Source organism: Centroberyx affinis, unplaced genomic scaffold, assembly GCF_046629955.1.
Source record: "Centroberyx affinis isolate AG114_WGS23_722 - 3 ecotype Tasmania unplaced genomic scaffold, CSIRO-AGI_Caff_v1 ptg003083l_1, whole genome shotgun sequence".
NCBI lineage: Eukaryota > Metazoa > Chordata > Actinopteri > Beryciformes > Berycidae > Centroberyx > Centroberyx affinis.
Window position 1 is genome coordinate 1 of NW_027281165.1, and position 18259 is coordinate 18259.

General features: G+C 42.6%; 2 protein-coding genes across 2 annotated transcripts; both read right to left on the reverse strand.

The window, feature by feature from the left end:
* Positions 1–346: 346 nt before the first annotated feature.
* On the reverse strand, positions 347–8271 carry LOC139659385 (major histocompatibility complex class I-related gene protein-like). The gene is made up of 6 exons (XM_071537635.1): positions 8132–8271; positions 7104–7370; positions 4912–5190; positions 3012–3317; positions 1699–2004; positions 347–687 (listed from the first exon to the last, which is right to left on the reverse strand). The coding sequence occupies exons 1-6, from the start codon at positions 8178–8180 to the stop codon at positions 347–349; spliced, it is 1548 nt and encodes a 515-aa protein (XP_071393736.1). The 5' UTR covers positions 8181–8271.
* A 2345-nt stretch (positions 8272–10616) lies between these two features.
* On the reverse strand, positions 10617–17726 carry LOC139659390 (major histocompatibility complex class I-related gene protein-like). Its single transcript, XM_071537643.1, has 9 exons — positions 17633–17726; positions 16615–16881; positions 14784–15062; positions 14199–14504; positions 13528–13626; positions 13229–13246; positions 12199–12315; positions 11701–11746; positions 10617–11378 (listed from the first exon to the last, which is right to left on the reverse strand). The coding sequence occupies exons 1-8, from the start codon at positions 17679–17681 to the stop codon at positions 11733–11735; spliced, it is 1149 nt and encodes a 382-aa protein (XP_071393744.1). The 5' UTR covers positions 17682–17726; the 3' UTR covers positions 10617–11378; positions 11701–11732.
* Positions 17727–18259: the final 533 nt, after the last annotated feature.

The following is an 18259-nucleotide window of genomic DNA, read 5'->3' on the forward strand; positions in this document are numbered from 1 at the left end:
TGTATGTGTGTGATAAGTTTACAAGCAGCAGCTGTGTGAGCACTGGTGGGATCAGTCTCTGGTGCGACAGAGAGCATAACGTGACGTGCAGCGGTACAGATCGTTTCAGATCAATTTCTATATACTGACCAACTTTTGATTTTGTGGCTTGTGCTGATATTGTGGCGGAGCGCCAAAAATAAACCTGTGACATGGTAAACAAGCCTGCTGCCATTTCTTTGAACAGACAACAAGAAGCACATGCATTCACCTCTGACCTATGACTAGTTCCTGTTTACTACCCCACCCACCCATCTGAAAAACCATGAAGGTTCAGGGCTTTCAGAAGTTTGTTTTTGGGCGGTTCTCAGAAGCAGTTCTGAAGAAGCATATCCAAGCTTTTACCCTGGTTGGTCTTGATCTCTGCTCGGTCCAGTTTGGTGACGATGTCCTCCTTGACACCAGAGAGCTGAAACACACACTCGTACTTCCCCCAGTCTTCAGGTTTGACTGATGAAACGTCCAGCTGAACGCTCATCTGGAAGGTTCCATCGTGGTTGGGGAGGATCTCTCCCTTGTCCATGAGGTCCTGAAGCTCATCTCCATCTCTCCTCCAGAACAACATGCCTCTGGCAGGGTAGAAACCTGTAGCGTGGCAGCTGACTGGAGAGGAGGGAGACTTCTGGAGGACAGACACAGAGGGAAGAACTAGAGGGAGAGAGAGAGCGAGAGAGAGAGAAGGATGGAGGGAGAGAGAGAGGGAGAGAGCGGCGGAGAGAGAGAGAGAGAGAGAGAGAGAGAGAGAGAGAGGTAAGAGAGAGGAGAGAGAGGGAGAGAGAAAAAAGAAAAAGAGAGAGGGGGAGGGAGAGGGGGGGGGACAGAAAGACAAAAAGATTTGTGTAAACTCAAAAAACATTAAAACATTACAGTTATATGTACAGTGGGTCTCTATATGTTGGTTCATATTCACTGTAATGTTTCTGTACATTAGAAACAGAGCAGGCAGATGAACATTGTTGTGTCCATGAAACTACACTGCATGAGAAAACATAGGCTGGAACTTGCAATAGATACCATATATACAATCTTTTCAAAAGTTTAATTTAATCTGTTCATTTGGATATATAAAACTGACAAAAACTTCTCATGGAAACTTCTGATCTCAAAAGAAACAAAAAAAATATGAATATGACTGACAAAAACCAAACTGAACTGGATGACAGAAACTAAAATGACAAGAAAACCACAACAAGGAGAGAAATGGTCCAGTACAACAACAAAAAAAAATGTATTCATAGCTACTCTACTAGAGGGAGCTCCGCAGATTTTGTTCCTCCCAGATTTAAGACTAACCTGGGAAAGGAAACTTTTTTTTATATCAGCAGTAAGTTTGTGGAATAGATTGCCAAGTAACATTGAGACAATTAAAGGTCTAGAAGGTTTCAAATGTGCGCTCAAGAAATGGCTCACAGGCCAATAGGATTATTTTTTGTTTGATAATCGGTATTTGTTGTATTTTTAAAATATATGTATTGCTGTATTTACATATAATTGATGTTGAACAAGAACGGCACTCAGTGTTTGAGTGTCTTTTTCTTTGCAGGGCTGTAATTTTATGAAATTGTCAAATAAATGAATTCATTCATGCACTGCAAGTCAGGTGTCAGAAGTAAACTAAATGTGTCTCTCCTCCTCCATCAGCTCTGATCCCAGTCTTACCCCGGTTGTTGGTCTTGATCTCTGCTCGGTCCAGTTTGGTGACGATGTCCTCCTTGACACCAGAGAGCTGAAACACACACTCGTACTTCCCCCAGTCTTCAGGTTTGACTGATGAAACGTCCAGCTGAACGCTCGTCTGGAAGGTTCCATCGTGGTTGGGGAGGATCTCTCCCTTGTCCATGAGGTCCTGAAGCTCCTCTCCATCTCTCCTCCAGAACAACATGCCTCTGTCAGGGTAGAAACCTGTAGCGTGGCAGCTGACTGGAGATGAGGGAGACTTCTGAAGGAGAGACACAGAGGGAAGCACTGGAGAGAGAGAGAGAGAGAGACAGAGAGAGAGAGAGAGCGAGAGAGAGAGAGAGAAGGATGGAGGGAGAGAGAGAGGGAGAGAGAGAGAGAGAGAGGTAAAGAAAGGTAGAGAGGGAGAGAGAGAAAAAAGAAAAAGAGAGAGGGGGAGGGAGAGAGAGGGGGGGACAGAAAGACAAAAAGATTTCTGTAAACTCAAAAAACATTAAATCATTACAGTTAAATGTACAGTGGGTCTCTATATGTTGGTTCATATTCACTGTAATGTTTCTGTACATTAGAAACAGAACAGGCAGATGAACATTGTTGTGTCCATGAAGGTACACTGCATGAGAAAACATAGGCTGGAACTTGCAATAGATACCATATATACAATCTTTTCAAAAGTTTAATTTAATCTGTTCATTTGGATATATAAAACTGACAAAAACTTCTCATGGAAACTTCTGATCTCAAAAGAAACAAAAAAAATATGAATATGACTGACAAAAACCAAACTGAACTGGATGACAGAAACTAAAATGACAAGAAAACCACAACAAGGAGAGAAACGGTCCAGTACAACAACAAAAAAATGTATTCATAGCTACTCTACTAGAGGGAGCTCCACACATTTTGTTCCTCCCAGATTTAAGACTAACCTGGGAAAGGAAACTTTTTTTTATATCAGCAGTAAGTTTGTGGAATAGATTGCCAAGTAACATTGAGACAATTAAAGGTCTAGAAGGTTTCAAATGTGCGCTCAAGAAATGGCTCACAGGCCAATAGGATTATTTTTTGTTTGATAATCGGTATTTGTTGTATTTTTAAAATGAATGTATTGCTGTATTTACATATAATTGATGTTGAACAAGAACGGCACTCAGTGTTTGAGTGTCTTTTTCTTTGCAGGGCTGTAATTTTATGAAATTGTCAAATAAATGAATTCATTCATGCACTGCAAGTCAGGTGTCAGAAGTAAACTAAATGTGTCTCTCCTCCTCCATCACCTCTGATCCCAGTCTTACCCCGGTTGTTGGTCTTGATCACTGCTGGGTCCAGTTTGGTGACGATGTCCTCCTTGACACCAGAGAGCTGAAACACACACTCGTACTTCCCCCAGTCTTCAGGTTTGACTGATGAAACGTTCAGCTGAACGCTCATCTGGAAGGTTCCATCGTGGTTGGGGAGGATCTCTCCCTGGTCCATGAGGTCCTGAAGCTCCTCTCCATCTCTCCTCCAGAACAACATGACTCTGTCAGGGTAGAAACCTGTAGCGTGGCAGCTGACTGGAGAGGAGGGAGACTTCTGGAGGAGAGACACCGAGGGAAGAACTGGAGAGAGAGAGAGAGAGAGAGAGAGAGAGAGAGAGAGAGAGAGAGAGAGAGAGAGAGAGCGAGAGAGAGAGAAGGATGGAGGGAGAGAGAGAGGGAGAGAGAGGGGGATAGAGAGAGAGAGAGAGAGAGGTAAAGAAAGGTAGAGAGGGAGAGAGAGAAAAAAGAAAAAGAGAGAGGGGGGAGGGAGAGACGGGGGGGGGACAGAAAGACAAAAAGATTTGTGTCAACTCAAAAACATTAAAACATTACAGTTATATATACAGTGGGTCTCTATATGTTGGTACATATTCACTGTAATGTTTCTGTACATTAGAAACAGAACACGCAGATGAACATTGTTGTGTCCATGAAGCTACACTGCATGAGAAAACATAGGCTTGAACTTGCAATAGATACCATATATACAATCTTTTCAAAAGTTTAATTTAATCTGTTCATTTGGATATATAAAACTGACAAAAATGGAAACTTCTGATCTCAAAAGATACAAAAAAAATATCAATATGACTGACAAAAACCAAACTGAACTGGATGACAGAAACTAAAATGACAAGAAAACCACAACAAGGAGAGAAACGGTCCAGTACAACAAAAACAAAATGTATTCATAGCTACTCTACTAGAGGGAGCTCCACAGATTTTGTTCCTCCCAGATTTAAGACTAACCTGGGAAAGGAAACTTTTATATATCAGCAGTAAGTTTGTGGAATAGATTGCCAAGTAACATTGAGACAATTAAAGGTCTAGGAGGTTTCAAATGTGCGCTCAAGAAATGGCTCACAAGCCAGTAGGATTATTTTTTGTTTGATAATCGGTATTTGTTGTATTTTTAAAATGTATGTATTGCTGTATTTACATATACTTGATGTTGAACAAGTGCGGCACTCAATGCTTGAGTGTGTTTTTCTTTGCAGAGCTGTAATTTTATGAAATTCATTCATTCATTCATTTGTGAATTGCGAGTCAGGTGTAAGAAGTAAACTAAATGTGTCTCTCCTCCTCCATCAGCTCTGATCCCAGTCTTACCCCAGTTGTTGGTCTTGATCACTGCTGGGTCCAGTTTGGTGACGATGTCCTCCTTGACACCAGAGAGCTGAAACACACACTCGTACTTCCCCCAGTCTTCAGGTTTGACTGATGAAACGTTCAGCTGAACGCTCATCTGGAAGGTTCCATCGTGGTTGGGGAGGGTCTCTCCCTGGTCCATGTGGTCCTGAAGCTCCTCTCCATCTCTCCTCCACAATAACATGACTCTGTCAGTTCAGGACCACATGGACCAGGCCTCCCCAACCATTAGATGAGCGTTCAGCTGAACTTTCATCAGCATGAAGACTGGAGGGAGAGAGGGTGGGGGGGGCAGGGAGGGAGGGAGGGGAGGAGAGAGGGAGAAATAGACAAAGACGAGAGGGGGGAGGGAGAGATAGAAAGACAGAAACAGATATGAGTAAACTCAAAAATCATTACAGTTACATGTACAGTGGGTCTCTATATGTTGGTTCATATTCACTGTAATGTTTCTGTACATTAGAAACAGAAGAGACAGATGAACATTGTTGTGTCCATGAAACTACATCAGGTCATGTGACTCTACCTGTTCTCTGCAGAGTGCTCTTCCCATAGTCCACATACTTCTTCAGCCAATCAATGCAAACGTGGGACAAATAGTTCTTACTGTATGCTAATCTAGCTTTGTCATTATCCCACTTGTGTTTGGTGATGACAGCCTGTGGTACCGGAGCGATCCATGTCAGTGTCCTCAGGTCAAATGCTATGAAGTCTTCTCCATCATAACCAAACTGATCAAAACCATTAACATCTCCAGTCTCATCATCCCATTCACAGCCAAACATCCTCTGGTAGGTGTGGACACCTGAGAGAGAGACAGAGACAGGGACTGAAGTAAACCAGAGTGAGATCCTAACACAGTCAGTATCCTCTCTTTACCACAGAGACCAACAGACAGTTTATCTACACTGTTGAAGGTAGAGGCTTCATGTGAGCTGAAGGAACACACACACCCACACACACACACACACACACACACACACACACACTGAGGTGGAGTCCTGACTAGCAGACACACACTGAACCTGGTCCTGGAGTTAACATCACATCCACTGAAACCCTGCAGCCAGTGGATCAGTCCCACAATATCCTCTTCCTAGGAGAAACTACAGAAGCTCACTAGACTGTCCTGAGGCTGGTCTAGAAGCTTCCACTGAAGGAGAGTTTCAGCCTAGGATTAGTCACTAGGCTAGACCTGGTCAGCCAAGACCAGAGCCGGGCGGTCCTATACACTCACTACGCAAGTTGCATAGGGCCCCGCAAATTACGCAACGGCCCCGCCTCCCCCTCGTGTCAAAGCGTGTGTCAATGTTTACAACTTCGATGAGAGGATGAAGCAGAACTATCCTTCTGGTCACGAAAAGAGGAAAAAAAACCTCATGAGAGTGAATTGCGGGAACAGCAATCAGGTAAACTTGTGTTCTCTCCTCTCCAAGTTTGATGTCGGCAAATAACAGTAATGTTAAATTGATGTGCTAGCTTGCAGTGCATCTCTCTCTAGTCTGTCTTGCTAACCTGGCTGGGCAGTGCATCTCTTATGTTTTATTACGTTTGATAAACGCCAACGGGCAGCGGTGTTTATGGACTGCAGCTCAGAAAAAATAACCGCGTCGCGCGTGAACATGCGTTGATATGCACGTGCATAGGAGGGTTGTAGTGGGAGCACTGGGGTGTCAGGTGTGACTGTGTGGCAAATGGTTTACATTGCTCATGGGTCAGGTAGGAGGGCCCCTTAGCAGAATTTTGTTTTGACCTCCCTGGGGGGGAGGTCAGGACCAGCTCTGGCCAGGACAGTGAGTCTGTTCAGTAGTGTGTTACTACAACTGGTCAGAATAAGGCAGAGACCAGCAGGACCATTATGGAGACTGGGAGGCAGTCTGTCTGTCCTGATTGGTCCATCCATCCATCAATCATTCCATACAACCAACAACTATTTCCACCGGCAGATGTTGGCTTGGTGCCGCCTACTGGGACGGACCAACACACTGTGGTCAGTAGAGTTATTATCATCTAATGTGTTTCTACTGCCGGAGATTTATTATGGGATGGACCAACACACTGTGGTCAGTAGAGTTATTATCATCTGATGTGTTTCTACTGCTGGAGATTTATTATGGGATGGACCAACACACTGTGGTCAGTACAGTAGAGTTAATGTAATCTAATCTGTAGTTCTACTATATATTTATTATGGGATGGACACAGTAGAGTTGGGTGTTAACCCTGTGACCTGGATGAGAAATTTTACATCTTGTCCTGTCAGCAGGTTTATTAAAACATACTGCTAACTGTCATATGGGACCCAGCAGAAGCAGCCTGTGTCCAGTTTACAGGCCTGCTCTATAGTTTGAGAAACCAGCAGTAATGTTATTCTATCAGCTGTGTGTTGTGAAACTGTTGTGATAAACAGGTTTCTACAGTAGAGTTATTATGGAGCGACTCACTGTGGGCAGTTCAGTAGCGTTATTATTAGCGTTTTTTATATTATAAATTATTTTAATCTAATCTAGTGAAGATAAACTGTTAAAAATCTCTGTTGGTTATTATGGGATGGACAGAAACACTGTAGCAGTACAGCAGACTAGCATCCAGTCGGCGTATCTGTGTGTGTGTGTGTGTGTGTGTGTGTGTGTATGATGGAAGCTACATCTCTCTGTGACTTTTAAACAAACCAGGAAGAAATACATTTCAGCAGAATAAAGTGAAACATAAACAAACCTCCAGTTTGGCTGAAGCGCTGCTTCACAGTCTCAAGTTCGGCTTTGAGGAACTGCTGGTCACCCACACAGATCTCAGTTTGTGTCTCCCAGTACTGTGGATCATCTGCTATGACTTTGTTCATCCAGTCCTGTTTGGGTTCTACTCTCTTGATGTTGCTGTCACAGTGACTGATCTGAACTTCATCAACCATCCCAACAGACACAAACTCTGGGAAGTTTGGGACTCCAGAGGATGCAGTGAAGAAATACTTCAGGGAGTGAGTCACTGTGGGACAAACAGTTAACGTAAGAAACTCAGGTTTTCATTTCCATTTTTTAAAATAAATCTTTATAACAACAATGTATGATTGGTTGAAAATTCCCTAAGCACAGCAGAGAATTTACATTTCTGTTTGATGACTATGGGACAAATATATAAATAAAGCAACAGTGTCTTGAGTAATGTACAGACAGTTTTCATTCATTTTGTAAAGGCTTGGTATTCATTAACACTGAATCAAAAGGGATTTATAATTTGCCAGAAATCGAAGGTTATTTCACTCCAAAACACTGTCAAACATATCAATTTTTGGAAAATTTTATTTTATTTTTTGAGTCATTATTGTCAACACATCATGCTATTTTGACAACTGTTATTTAATTAAAATATTTAATCATATTAAATACATCATGTCAATAAGTATCAGTATAGAAGGAAAGTTGACAAAGCTGAAATTAATATCTATAATTACAAAATAGTCTAAATATGCTGTTGGTAAGTGGACACATTGTCAGATGAAATATGAATGATGTGAGAATCAACAGGCTGTAGTAGATAATACATATATTTACATCCATTCTCCATTTAACTTAGCAATATTAGGAAGGTTAAAACAAACTTATTCACGGCTTAACCAACACTAAACTCAACAAAGCCGGATGTGAATATACTGCAGCTTAATGTGACATCAGCCTACACAGGAACTAAATCAAATTTCAGTTATAACAACTACATGTTCAAAGGAAAGATTTTAAATGTGATCTTACCTGGAGATGCAACGTGACAGAAGAGCAGCAACAAAATAAACTCCTTCATCTTGTTTTGATAAATAAGTAGACTACGGTTTAAAGTAATGAATAACTTACTAATATCTTCCACTGGTTGAAACTTCCCCTACAGTCCGCAGACCGTTACAGTGTGTCTCAATTCAGGGGCTGCATCCTTCTTCTTCCAATTCCAGCCACTAGAAATTCAGAAAAGATTGTTACATCATACTAGGCAGAATTGAGAAGACAACGCATTACTTCACACACGACAGATTTTACAGATTTTTTGTCTCCGAGTCGTAAATATTCTCACAGTAGAGGATTAGGCATCACATCACATTAGGCATTGTGGTATCACACACAAAGTCACACTGAATTTGTTTTCAGCTCGATCTATCATATCTTATTTGACAATTAATGCCAAGAAATGACAAAGTTTGTAGGTAGCTCTTCTTTAGGCTGTTTTCATATCAAATATTACTTTTACTTAATGGAAAACTGAAAATTTGCAGTGGTGGTGTCTTCTTTAGTGGTGACTTGCCCTACATAAAAATTACAACCAATAAAACCATCATGAATTTCCTGCCCCTCCCATCAACTGAAACCACCCAGCCAAGATTCTGAAATAACAGATGACTGCAAAAAGCAACTCTGATGCCTCTTCATCCCACTGAGGACTTGTTCCGTCTTTGAAGCCTCCAACGTGGTTCGGACATTCCTCGCACCAAGGTGAACCTCGGTTTTTGCAGAGAAATAAGCAGTGGAACTGCTCTTAATTAGGTTTTCAGAAACATTTTATTCATTCAACAATGTATAGTTGAACAAGGGGGACCATACTCCTTAACCTACTTCATAATCTCCCCCTACACACACACACAAGATATTGTTCATGAACTGACAAACCAAAATGCTGTGTCTGTCAGCATGGTAAAGGAAGTGTCCTCTCTGTTTGTTCTCTCATCATGTGTTTGGTCTCTGGTAGCTGCTGTAGTAATCCCTCTCCACAAAAGCTCTACAGAAACAGCTGTACAGCAGCATCAGTACTCTGCTGATGTTGTTACTCCTACAGAGGAGGATTTACCTGTACAGTGATGCTGCTGCCAGTTCTGACTGTCACTCAGTTAGGAAAAAACAACCTGCATTTAATAGTAGCAACAATACAGTGAAGCACAAATGCAGAAAATGAACTGAGTATTATGAACTGAATATTTTTCTTTGCTGAGTAAATAAACGCAAATTTGTCCAATTTGCTTTGTCCCACAACTTTCTGACAGATTCCATGACTTGAATCTCAATATTCACAATAAAACAAGTTTTGTTAATGTGCACTTTGTTGCAAATTAGAAACAACTGCTGCAATTATCTTGATGCCGCTGTAATTTATTGGAGTTCACCGTCCTCTTCTTATCGAAGGCGGGACCGCTCAGGTCGACGACGCAGCTGGAGGGCAGGGAATGCAGCTGACACCAGAAGATTAGGCTGCGGGTCGGGGGCAGGCTGCGAGATCAGCTTCCAGTGACAGGAGTACAGGACCGGAGTCTGGCGGCAGGAGTGCCGGACCGGAAGCCAGAGACTGGAAAGCACTACTGGAGGCCGGAGACTGGAGTACACGATCGGAGGACAGAGACTGGAGTGCAGGACCGGACACTGGAGGCTGGAGTGCAGGACCGGAGTCCGGCGGCTAGAGTGCAGGATCGGAAACTGGAGGCTGGAGCGCAGGACTGGAGTCCGGTGGCTGGAGACGGCTGTCTGAGGCGGCCGACGCGGAATGGCAGGGCGTCGGCAGATGCGGCCGACGACTGGGGATCTGGCTGAAGAGCAGGAGCCTGGCAGGCGAGCCGGTGAAGGCAGGGAAACAGGGATTTGCTAACACACAGCCCCAGGAAACTGCAGCAGAACAGGAACTGAAGTTTGCAACTCAGGAACAGAAGGCTTCTGCAGTACAGGAACAGAAGGCATTTGCAGCTCAGGAACAGGAGATTGCCGCAGCCCAACAGGAACAGGAACAGGAGATTGCCGCGGCCCGACAGGAACAAGAGATTGCCGTGGCCCAACAGGAACAGGAACAGGAGATTGCCGCGGCGCAGTGACAGGAACTGACAGGACCTCAGTCGTGGCGTTGGGCAGCGGAGACTCTGTGACGCTGGACTGCTCAGAGAGTCAGTGGCGTCGGGAGCCACGGGGACCTTGGTGCCTCCATGGTTCCCCGGGAAGAAGGCAAGGCGAGTCCCCTCAAAGGGCGACCGCTGGGCGTCAGGGCGGCTCCCCAGATGATCCGAGGTAGAAACCAGGGGTTCCGGGAATGCCGGGTCAGGAGAGGCAGGTTTTAGGCTCAGGCTGGTGGCTAGCAGGCTGGAGGCTAGCAAACCGGGAGACAGGCTGGTGGCTAGCAGGCCCAAAACTAGCAGACTGGGACTTGGGCTGGTACCTCGGCTGCTGCTGGGGCTTGGGCTGGTAGCTAGGCTGCTGGCTAGCTGACAAGGCTGCTTGCCGGGCAATGTATGCAAACAGGGTCATGGTCTCTAACCCAGTTGCAGAGGGAGGGGATGTGTCTGCTGGGTTCATGTCAGGCCCGATCATACTGTCACGAATCTAGGCTGAACCCAAATGCAGAACACACAGACAGGAGGCAGAGAGTAAATACAAGGACAGTTTATTAACGTGGCTGGAAGTGGTAAACCTGGAGCAGGTGAGTCGTGAAGCTGGGCCAAGGCAGGACAGGGAAAGTGCAGAGAGTCAGGCTGAGCAGGTTCCAGATAGCGGGGATCCAATGAGGGAGACAGACCTGGCAGGAAGACTGGAGTCTGGCTGAGGACTTGGCATGACAAAGCGTATGATCCGGCGGAGAGTGGATGGCAGACTGGGGTTTATCAAGTGTGGGCTGAAGGGAAGCAGATGAGCAGACGGTGACGAGTGATAGGATTCAGTTGTGCAGGATGAGCTGAGCTGGGAGCCAGGAGAACAGGGAAGGGAGACCACGCCCACACACACACAAAGCATGGACAGGGAAAGAGACAGGGTGCATCCCAAGTCTCTTATTTGATATTTCCTCGATCCTCGATCCTTGATCCTCGCTTGAACCGGAAGTCGTTCTGGTCCGTCATTTTGTAGGTCGTCCCAAAGCTCTTATTTCTGCTCCGAGGAGGGAGGAGGGATCTCTGAGGAGCCATGAGCGAGGAGACACGAGAGCAGCCTTCCCGGAAGACTTTCAGCTGAACGCCATGACGTCAATTCCCCGCCCCTACATCTGGCAAATTTGAACGAGATGGCAGAGAAACAGTACAAGTGTAAATGCCCGTTATTTTATGCTTTTTGATATATAACGTTAATGCAAGAACATGGGGAACCTAAATTAGGTTTATTTAATCCACAACCCGTTTTGTCATGCAGAAACGGACGTCGCTTCACATGACGCTTCAGAGGAAAGGACATCTCATTTCTCTAAAAACATATTTCCTTGTTTCCTCTCTCCTCACGTGGAAAAGACGCAAGTGAGGGAAGAGACTTGGGGTGCACCCACAGACAGGAGAGCACTAGGAACACAGGAAAGGGGAAACACAAGTACTCACTGTGATCAGGTAGGAGATGCAGCTTCGGCAGATTAAGTCTCCAAAACTACAAAAAGACAACAAAGTAAAAAACTAAAAATTGAAATGAACAGCAATATTATAAGAAACAGAACTGTACATGAGAGATTAGTGCTTGATTACTAATGCCTGGCCGTCTGCCTTGTCTTTTAAGTACAAACCATGGAAGCAACAGATATTACACATTACAGTACATGCCAAAATGTTAGCAGGTCTGAAACCTGAAATACAGACAAGAGGTTACATTACTCTGACAGATTAGGATTTAAGATTCATGAAAGGAAACAAAGAGAAAATTAAGTTACATATATGCATTACTATTACTATATATGTCAACTAAATGTTTCTGTTAACTATATAACTATATATTAAGTTAAGGAACAATAACATTAAGACAGGCACAAGAATGTATGTTAAAATCCAACAGTGGAGTACAAATGGCTTTATGATAAGTAAAAAAAAAACCTCTTCGTCCCTCACCATTATTGTTCATTCTCCAGATGAAGACTGAGACTCCAGCGATGCAGATTGCCAGGAGGAGCAGCAGTCCTGCTACAACTCTAATGACAAGAGCAGTATTGATCCCTGAAGGAGAACCTGGAACCAAAACAGAGCATTCAGACTTTGTCACATAACACTGGATGGATCAGATTATGTTTTTGTTCCAATTCAGTATTTTAAGTATAGAGATGAGGTCATGTGAATCAGACAAACAATAGAGACACCTAATGTGTTTTAGTGAACTGACCGGCACGATTGGTTGCCTTCAATATTCTCATGGAGTCAAAAACTGTCTGGTTGCCCAAATGGTGGTATGGTAAACAAGACTCAGCCCAAATTTACCCCGAAGGAGGAACGAACTATGGAGCTATCAGGGAACACCATGCAGTACATAAAAACTACACTGCATGAGAAAACATAGGCTGGAACTTGCAATAGATGCCATATATACAATTTTTTTTAAAAGTTTAATTTAATCTGTTCATTTGGATATATAAAACTGACAAAAAACTTCTCATGGAAACTTCTGACCTCAAAAGAAACAAAAACAATATCAATATGACTGAGAAAAAAGAAAACTGAACGACAGAAACTAAAATGAACAAACCACAACAACAAAAACAAAATGTATTCATAGCTACTCTACTAGAGGGAGCTCCACAGATTTTGTTCCTCCCAGATTTAAGACTAACCTGGGAAAGGAAACTTTTTTTATATGCAGCAGTAAGTTTGTGGAATAGGTTTCCAAGTAATATTAAGACAATTAAAGGTCTAGGAGGTTTCAAATGTGCGCTCAAGAAATGTCTCAGAGGCCAATAGGATTATTTTTTGTTTCAAATGAACAGCAATATTATAAGAAACAGAACTGTTCATGAGAGATTAGTGATTGATTACTAATGCCTGGCCTTTTGCCTTGTCTTTTAAGTACAATCCATGGAAGCAACATATATTGCACATTACAGTACATGCCAAAAAAAAAAAGTTTTATTTTTGAAGGAAGAAAACTTACTATTAGCAGGTCTGAACCCTGGAAAACAGACAAGAGGTTACATTACTCTGACAGATTAGGATTTAAGAAAATTAAGTTACATATATGCATTACTATTACTATATGTGTCAACTAAATGTTTCTGTTAAGATAATATTTAAATTTTATGGACATTGCAGCATGACCAGAAGCACCACACATTAACTATATATTAAGTTAAGGAACAATAACATTAAGACAGGCACAAGAATGTATGCTAAAATCCAACAGTGGAGTACAAATGGCTTCAAGATGAGTAAAAAAAACTCCTTGTCCCTCACCATTATTGTTCCTTCTCCAGATGAAGACTCCAGCGATGCAGATTGCCAGGAGGAGCAGCAGTCCTGCACTGACTCCAATGACAAGAGCAGTATTGATCCCTGAAGGAGAACATGGAACCAAAACAGAGCATTCAGACTTTGTCACATAACATTGGATGGATCAGATTATTTGTTCCACTATTTTAAGTATAGAGAGGAGGTCATGTGAATCAGACAAACAAGAGAGACACCTAATGTGTTTTAATGAACTGACCGGCATGTTTGGTTGCCTTCAATATTCTCATGGAGTTAAAAACTGTCTGTCTGGTTTCCTAAATGGTGGGATGGTAAACAAGACTCAGCCCAAATTTACCCCCAAGGAGGAGTAAACTATGGAGCTATCTGGGAACACCATACAGTACATAGAAATTACACTGCATGAGTAAAAAGACTGGATGTTTTAATAGATACCATATATACAGTTGTTTTAAAAGTTTAATCTGTTCATTTGAATATATAAAACTGAAAAAATGAAAAAAACTGAACTGGATCACAGAAACTAAAATGACAACAAAACCACAACAAGCAGAGAAACGGTCCAGTACAGAACAACAAAAAGAAAACACATTAATTACAAGTCAGTTAAACTAAATGTGTCTCTCCACCTCCATCAGCTCTGATCCCAGTCTTACCTGGGTTGTTGGTCTTGATCACTGCTGGGTCCAGTTTGGTGACGATGTCTTTCTTGACACCAGAGAGCTGAAACACACACTCGTACTTCCCCCAGTCTTCAGGTTTGACTGATGAAACGTCCAGCTGAACGCTCATCTGGAAGGTTCCATCGTGGTTGGGGAAACTCTCTCCCTGGTCCATGAGGTCCTGAACCTCCTCTCCATCTCTAGTCCAGAACAACATGCCTTTGTCAGGGTAGAAACCTGTAGCGTGGCAGCTGACTGGAGAGGAGGGAGACTTCTGGAGGAGAGACACCAACGGAAGAACTGGAGAGAGAAAGAGAGGGAGAGAGGGGAGAAAGAGAGAGAGAGAGAGAGAGGAAGGGGGGGAGGGAGAGAGAGAGAGAAATAGACAAAGACAGAAACAGGTGGGAGTGAGGGGGCAGGGATAGAGGGAGATAGACAGAATGATGTGTGTAAACTCAAAAATCATTACAGTTACATGTACAGTGGGTCTCTATATGTTGGTTCATATTCACTGTAATGTTACTGTACATTAGAAACAGAAGAGACAGATAAACATTGTTGTTGTGTTCATAACTCTACCTGTTCTCTGCAGAGTGCTCTTCCCATAGTCCAAATACTTCTTCAGCCGATCAATGCACTCCTTGGTGTAGAAGTTCTGTAAGTATGCTAATCTAGCTTTGTCATTATCCCACTTGTGTTTGGTAATGACAGCTTGTGGTGTTGAAGCGATCCATGTCCATGTCTTCATAACCAATACTATGAAGTCTTCTCCATCATAACCATACTGCTTAAGACCATTAACATCTCCAGTCTCATCATCCCATTCACAGCCATACATCTTCTGGTAAATGTGGACACCTGAAAGAGAGAGAGAGAGAGAGAGAGAGAGAGAGAGTGAGATCCTAGCACAGTCAACTATCAGTGGTTGATATCACATCTTTACCACAGAGACACACTGATCCACAGACACCAAAACAGAGGATCTACACCTACTGCTGTTACTGGCTGGATGGAAGCCACTCACAGCCAAACATAATGTGGACAGTGTGGACGGCTCAGAGAGAGACAGAGAGGCAGAGACTGCTGTAAAACAGAGTGAGATCCTAACACAGTCAGTGTCCTCTCTTTACCACAGAGACCAACAGACAGTTTATCTACACTGTTGAAGGTAGTGGCTTCACGTGAGCTGCAGGAGCACACACACACACACACACACACACACTGAGGTGGAGTCCTGACTAGCAGACACACACTGGACCTGGTCCTGGAGTTAACATCACATCCACTGAAACCCTGCAGCCAGTGGATCCGTCCCACAATATCCTCTTCCTAGGAGAAACTACAGAAGCTCACTAGACTGTCCTGAGGCTGGTCTAGAAGCTTCCACTGAAGGAGAGTTTCAGCCTAGGATTAGTCACTAGGCTAGACCTGGTCAGCCAGGACAGTGAGTCTGTTCAGTAGTGTGTTACTACAACTGGTCAGAATAAGGCAGAGACCAGCAGGACCATTATGGAGACTGGGAGGCAGTCTGTCTGTCCTGATTGGTCCATCCATCCATCAATCATTCCATACAACCAACAACTATTTCCACCTGCAGATGTTGGCTTGGTGCCGCCTACTGGGACGGACCAACACACTGTGGTCAGCAGAGTTATTATCATCTAATGTGTTTCTACTGCTGGAGATTTATTATGGGATGGACCAACACACTGTGGTCAGCACAGCAGAGTTAATGTAATCTAACCTATAGTTCTACTATATATTTATTATGGGATGGACACAGTAGAGTTGGTTATTAACCTTTTTCAACCTGTGACCTGGATGAGAAATTTAACATCTTGTCCTGTCAGCAGGTTTATTAAAACATACTGCTAACTGTCATATGGGACCCAGCAGAAGCAGCCTGTGTCCAGTTTACAGTCCTGCTCCGTAGTTTGAGAAACCAGGCAGTAATGTTATTCTATCAGCTGTGTGTTGTGAAACTGTTGTGATAAACAGGTTTCTACTGTAGAGTTATTATGGAGCAACTTACTGTGGGCAGGTAGAGTTATTCTAATCTAATCTAGTGGAGATAAACTGTTAATAATCTCTGTTGGTTATTATGGGATGGACAGAAACGCTGTATCAGTACAGCAGATTAGCATCCAGTCAGCGTATCTGTGTGTGTGTGTGTGTGTATGTGTGTTTATGATGGAAACTACATGTGTGTTTATGATGGAAGCTACATGTGTGTTTCCGTAAGAGAGAGGGGGTGTGTGTTTGTGTGTGTGTGTGAGAGAAAGAGAGAAATAGTGAGAGAGAGAGACAGAGAGAGAGTGTGTGTGTGTATGATGGAAGCTACATCTCTGTTACTTTACAGCAAACCAGGATGAAATACATTTCAGCAGAATAAAGTGAAACCTAAACAAACCTCCAGTTTGGTTGAAGCGCTGCGTCAGAGTCTCAAGTTCGGCTTTGTGGACCAGCTGGAAGCCCACACATCTCGCAGTGTACCACTCCAAGTGCTGTGGATCATCTGCTATGAGTTTGCTCATCCAGTCCTGTTTGGGTTCTACTTTCTTGATGTTGCTGTCATAGTGAACCATCTGAACTTCATCAACCGACGCATCAGCCACAAACTCTGGGAAGTTTGAGACTCCAGAGGATGCAGTGAAGAAATACTTCAGGGAGTGAGTCACTGTGGGACAAACAGTTAAAATAAGGAACTCAGGTTTTGAGTTACACTTTTTTAAATAAATCTTTATAACAACAATGTATGATCGGTTGAAAATTCCCTGAGCACAGCAGAGAATTTACGTTTCTGTTTAATGACTATGGGACAAATAAATAAATAAAGCAACATTGTCTTGAGTAATGTACAGACAGTTTTCATTCATTTTGTAAAGGCTTGGTATTCATTTACACAGAATCAAAAGGGATTTATAATTTGCCAGAAATTTAAGGTTATTTCACTCCAAAACGCTGTCAAATATATCAATTTGCTGAAAATTTTACGACCTGGAATTCATGAGTCATTATTGTCAACACATCATGCTATTTTGACAACTGTTATTTAATTAAAATATTTCATCATATTAAATACATCATGTCCATAAGTATCAGTATAGAAGGAAAGTTGACAAAGCTGACTAATATCTAATCACAAAACAGTCTCAATATGCTGTTGGTAAGTGGACACATTGTCAGATGAAATCTATTAAAGAATCAACAGGCTATAGTAAACATATATTTACATCCATTCTCCTTTTAACTTAGCAATATTAGGAAGATTAAAACAAACTTATTCACGGCTTAACCAACACTAAACTGAACAAAGCCGGATGTGAATATACTGCAGCTTAATGTGACATCAGCCTACACAGGAACTAAATCAAATTTCAGTTATAACAACTTCATGTTCAAAGGAAAGATTTTAAATGTGATCTTACCTGGAGATGCAACATGACAGAAGAGCAGCAACAAAATAAACTCCTTCATCTTGTTTTGATAAAGAAGTAGACTACAGTTTAAAGTAATGAACAAATCTTCCGCTAGTTGAAACTTTCCCTCCGGTCTGCAGACCTTTACACAGTCAGCCTCACGGTCAAGAGTCCAATTCCAGCCAATAGAAATTCAGAAAAGACTGTTACATCATAGGTTACTAGGCAGAATTGAAGAGCTGAGTTTATTTGAAAGTGAAACTATAGGCTAGGGAGAGAAGACAACGCATTACTTCACAAACGACAGATTTTACAGATTTTTTGGTCTCTCAGTCGTAAATATTCTCACAGTAGAGGATTAGGCAAAACTGTGGTATCACACACAAAGTCACACTGATTGTTTTTAGCTCAATCTATCATTTGACAATTAATGCCAAGAATTGTAGGTAGCCCTTCTTTAGGCTGTTTTCATATCAAATATTACTTTTACTTAATGGAAAAACTGAAAATTTGCAGTGGTGGTGTCTTCTTTAGTGGTGACTTGCCCTACATAAAAATTACAACCAATAAAACCATCATGAATTTCCTGCCCCTCCCATCAACTAAAACCACCAAGCCAAGTTTCTGAAATAACAG

Excerpts from the sequence above, each read along its gene's own strand:
- LOC139659385 (XM_071537635.1), bottom strand. The coding sequence starts at position 8,180 with ATGAAGGAGTTTATTTTGTTGCTGCTCTTCTGTCACGTTGCATCTCCA. Across the intron at positions 7,371-8,131 it reads CTGTCACGTTGCATCTCCAG|TGACTCACTCCCTGAAGTAT; the intron begins GTAAGATCACAT and ends TTTGTCCCACAG. Across the intron at positions 2,005-3,011 it reads GATCAAGACCAACAACCGGG|TGCTTCCCTCTGTGTCTCTC; the intron begins GTAAGACTGGGA and ends CTCTCTCTCCAG.
- LOC139659390 (XM_071537643.1), bottom strand. The coding sequence starts at position 17,681 with ATGAAGGAGTTTATTTTGTTGCTGCTCTTCTGTCATGTTGCATCTCCA. Across the intron at positions 15,063-16,614 it reads GCGCTTCAACCAAACTGGAG|GTGTCCACATTTACCAGAAG; the intron begins GTTTGTTTAGGT and ends TCTCTCTTTCAG. Across the intron at positions 14,505-14,783 it reads GAGCACTCTGCAGAGAACAG|TTCTTCCGTTGGTGTCTCTC; the intron begins GTAGAGTTATGA and ends TTCTCTCTCCAG.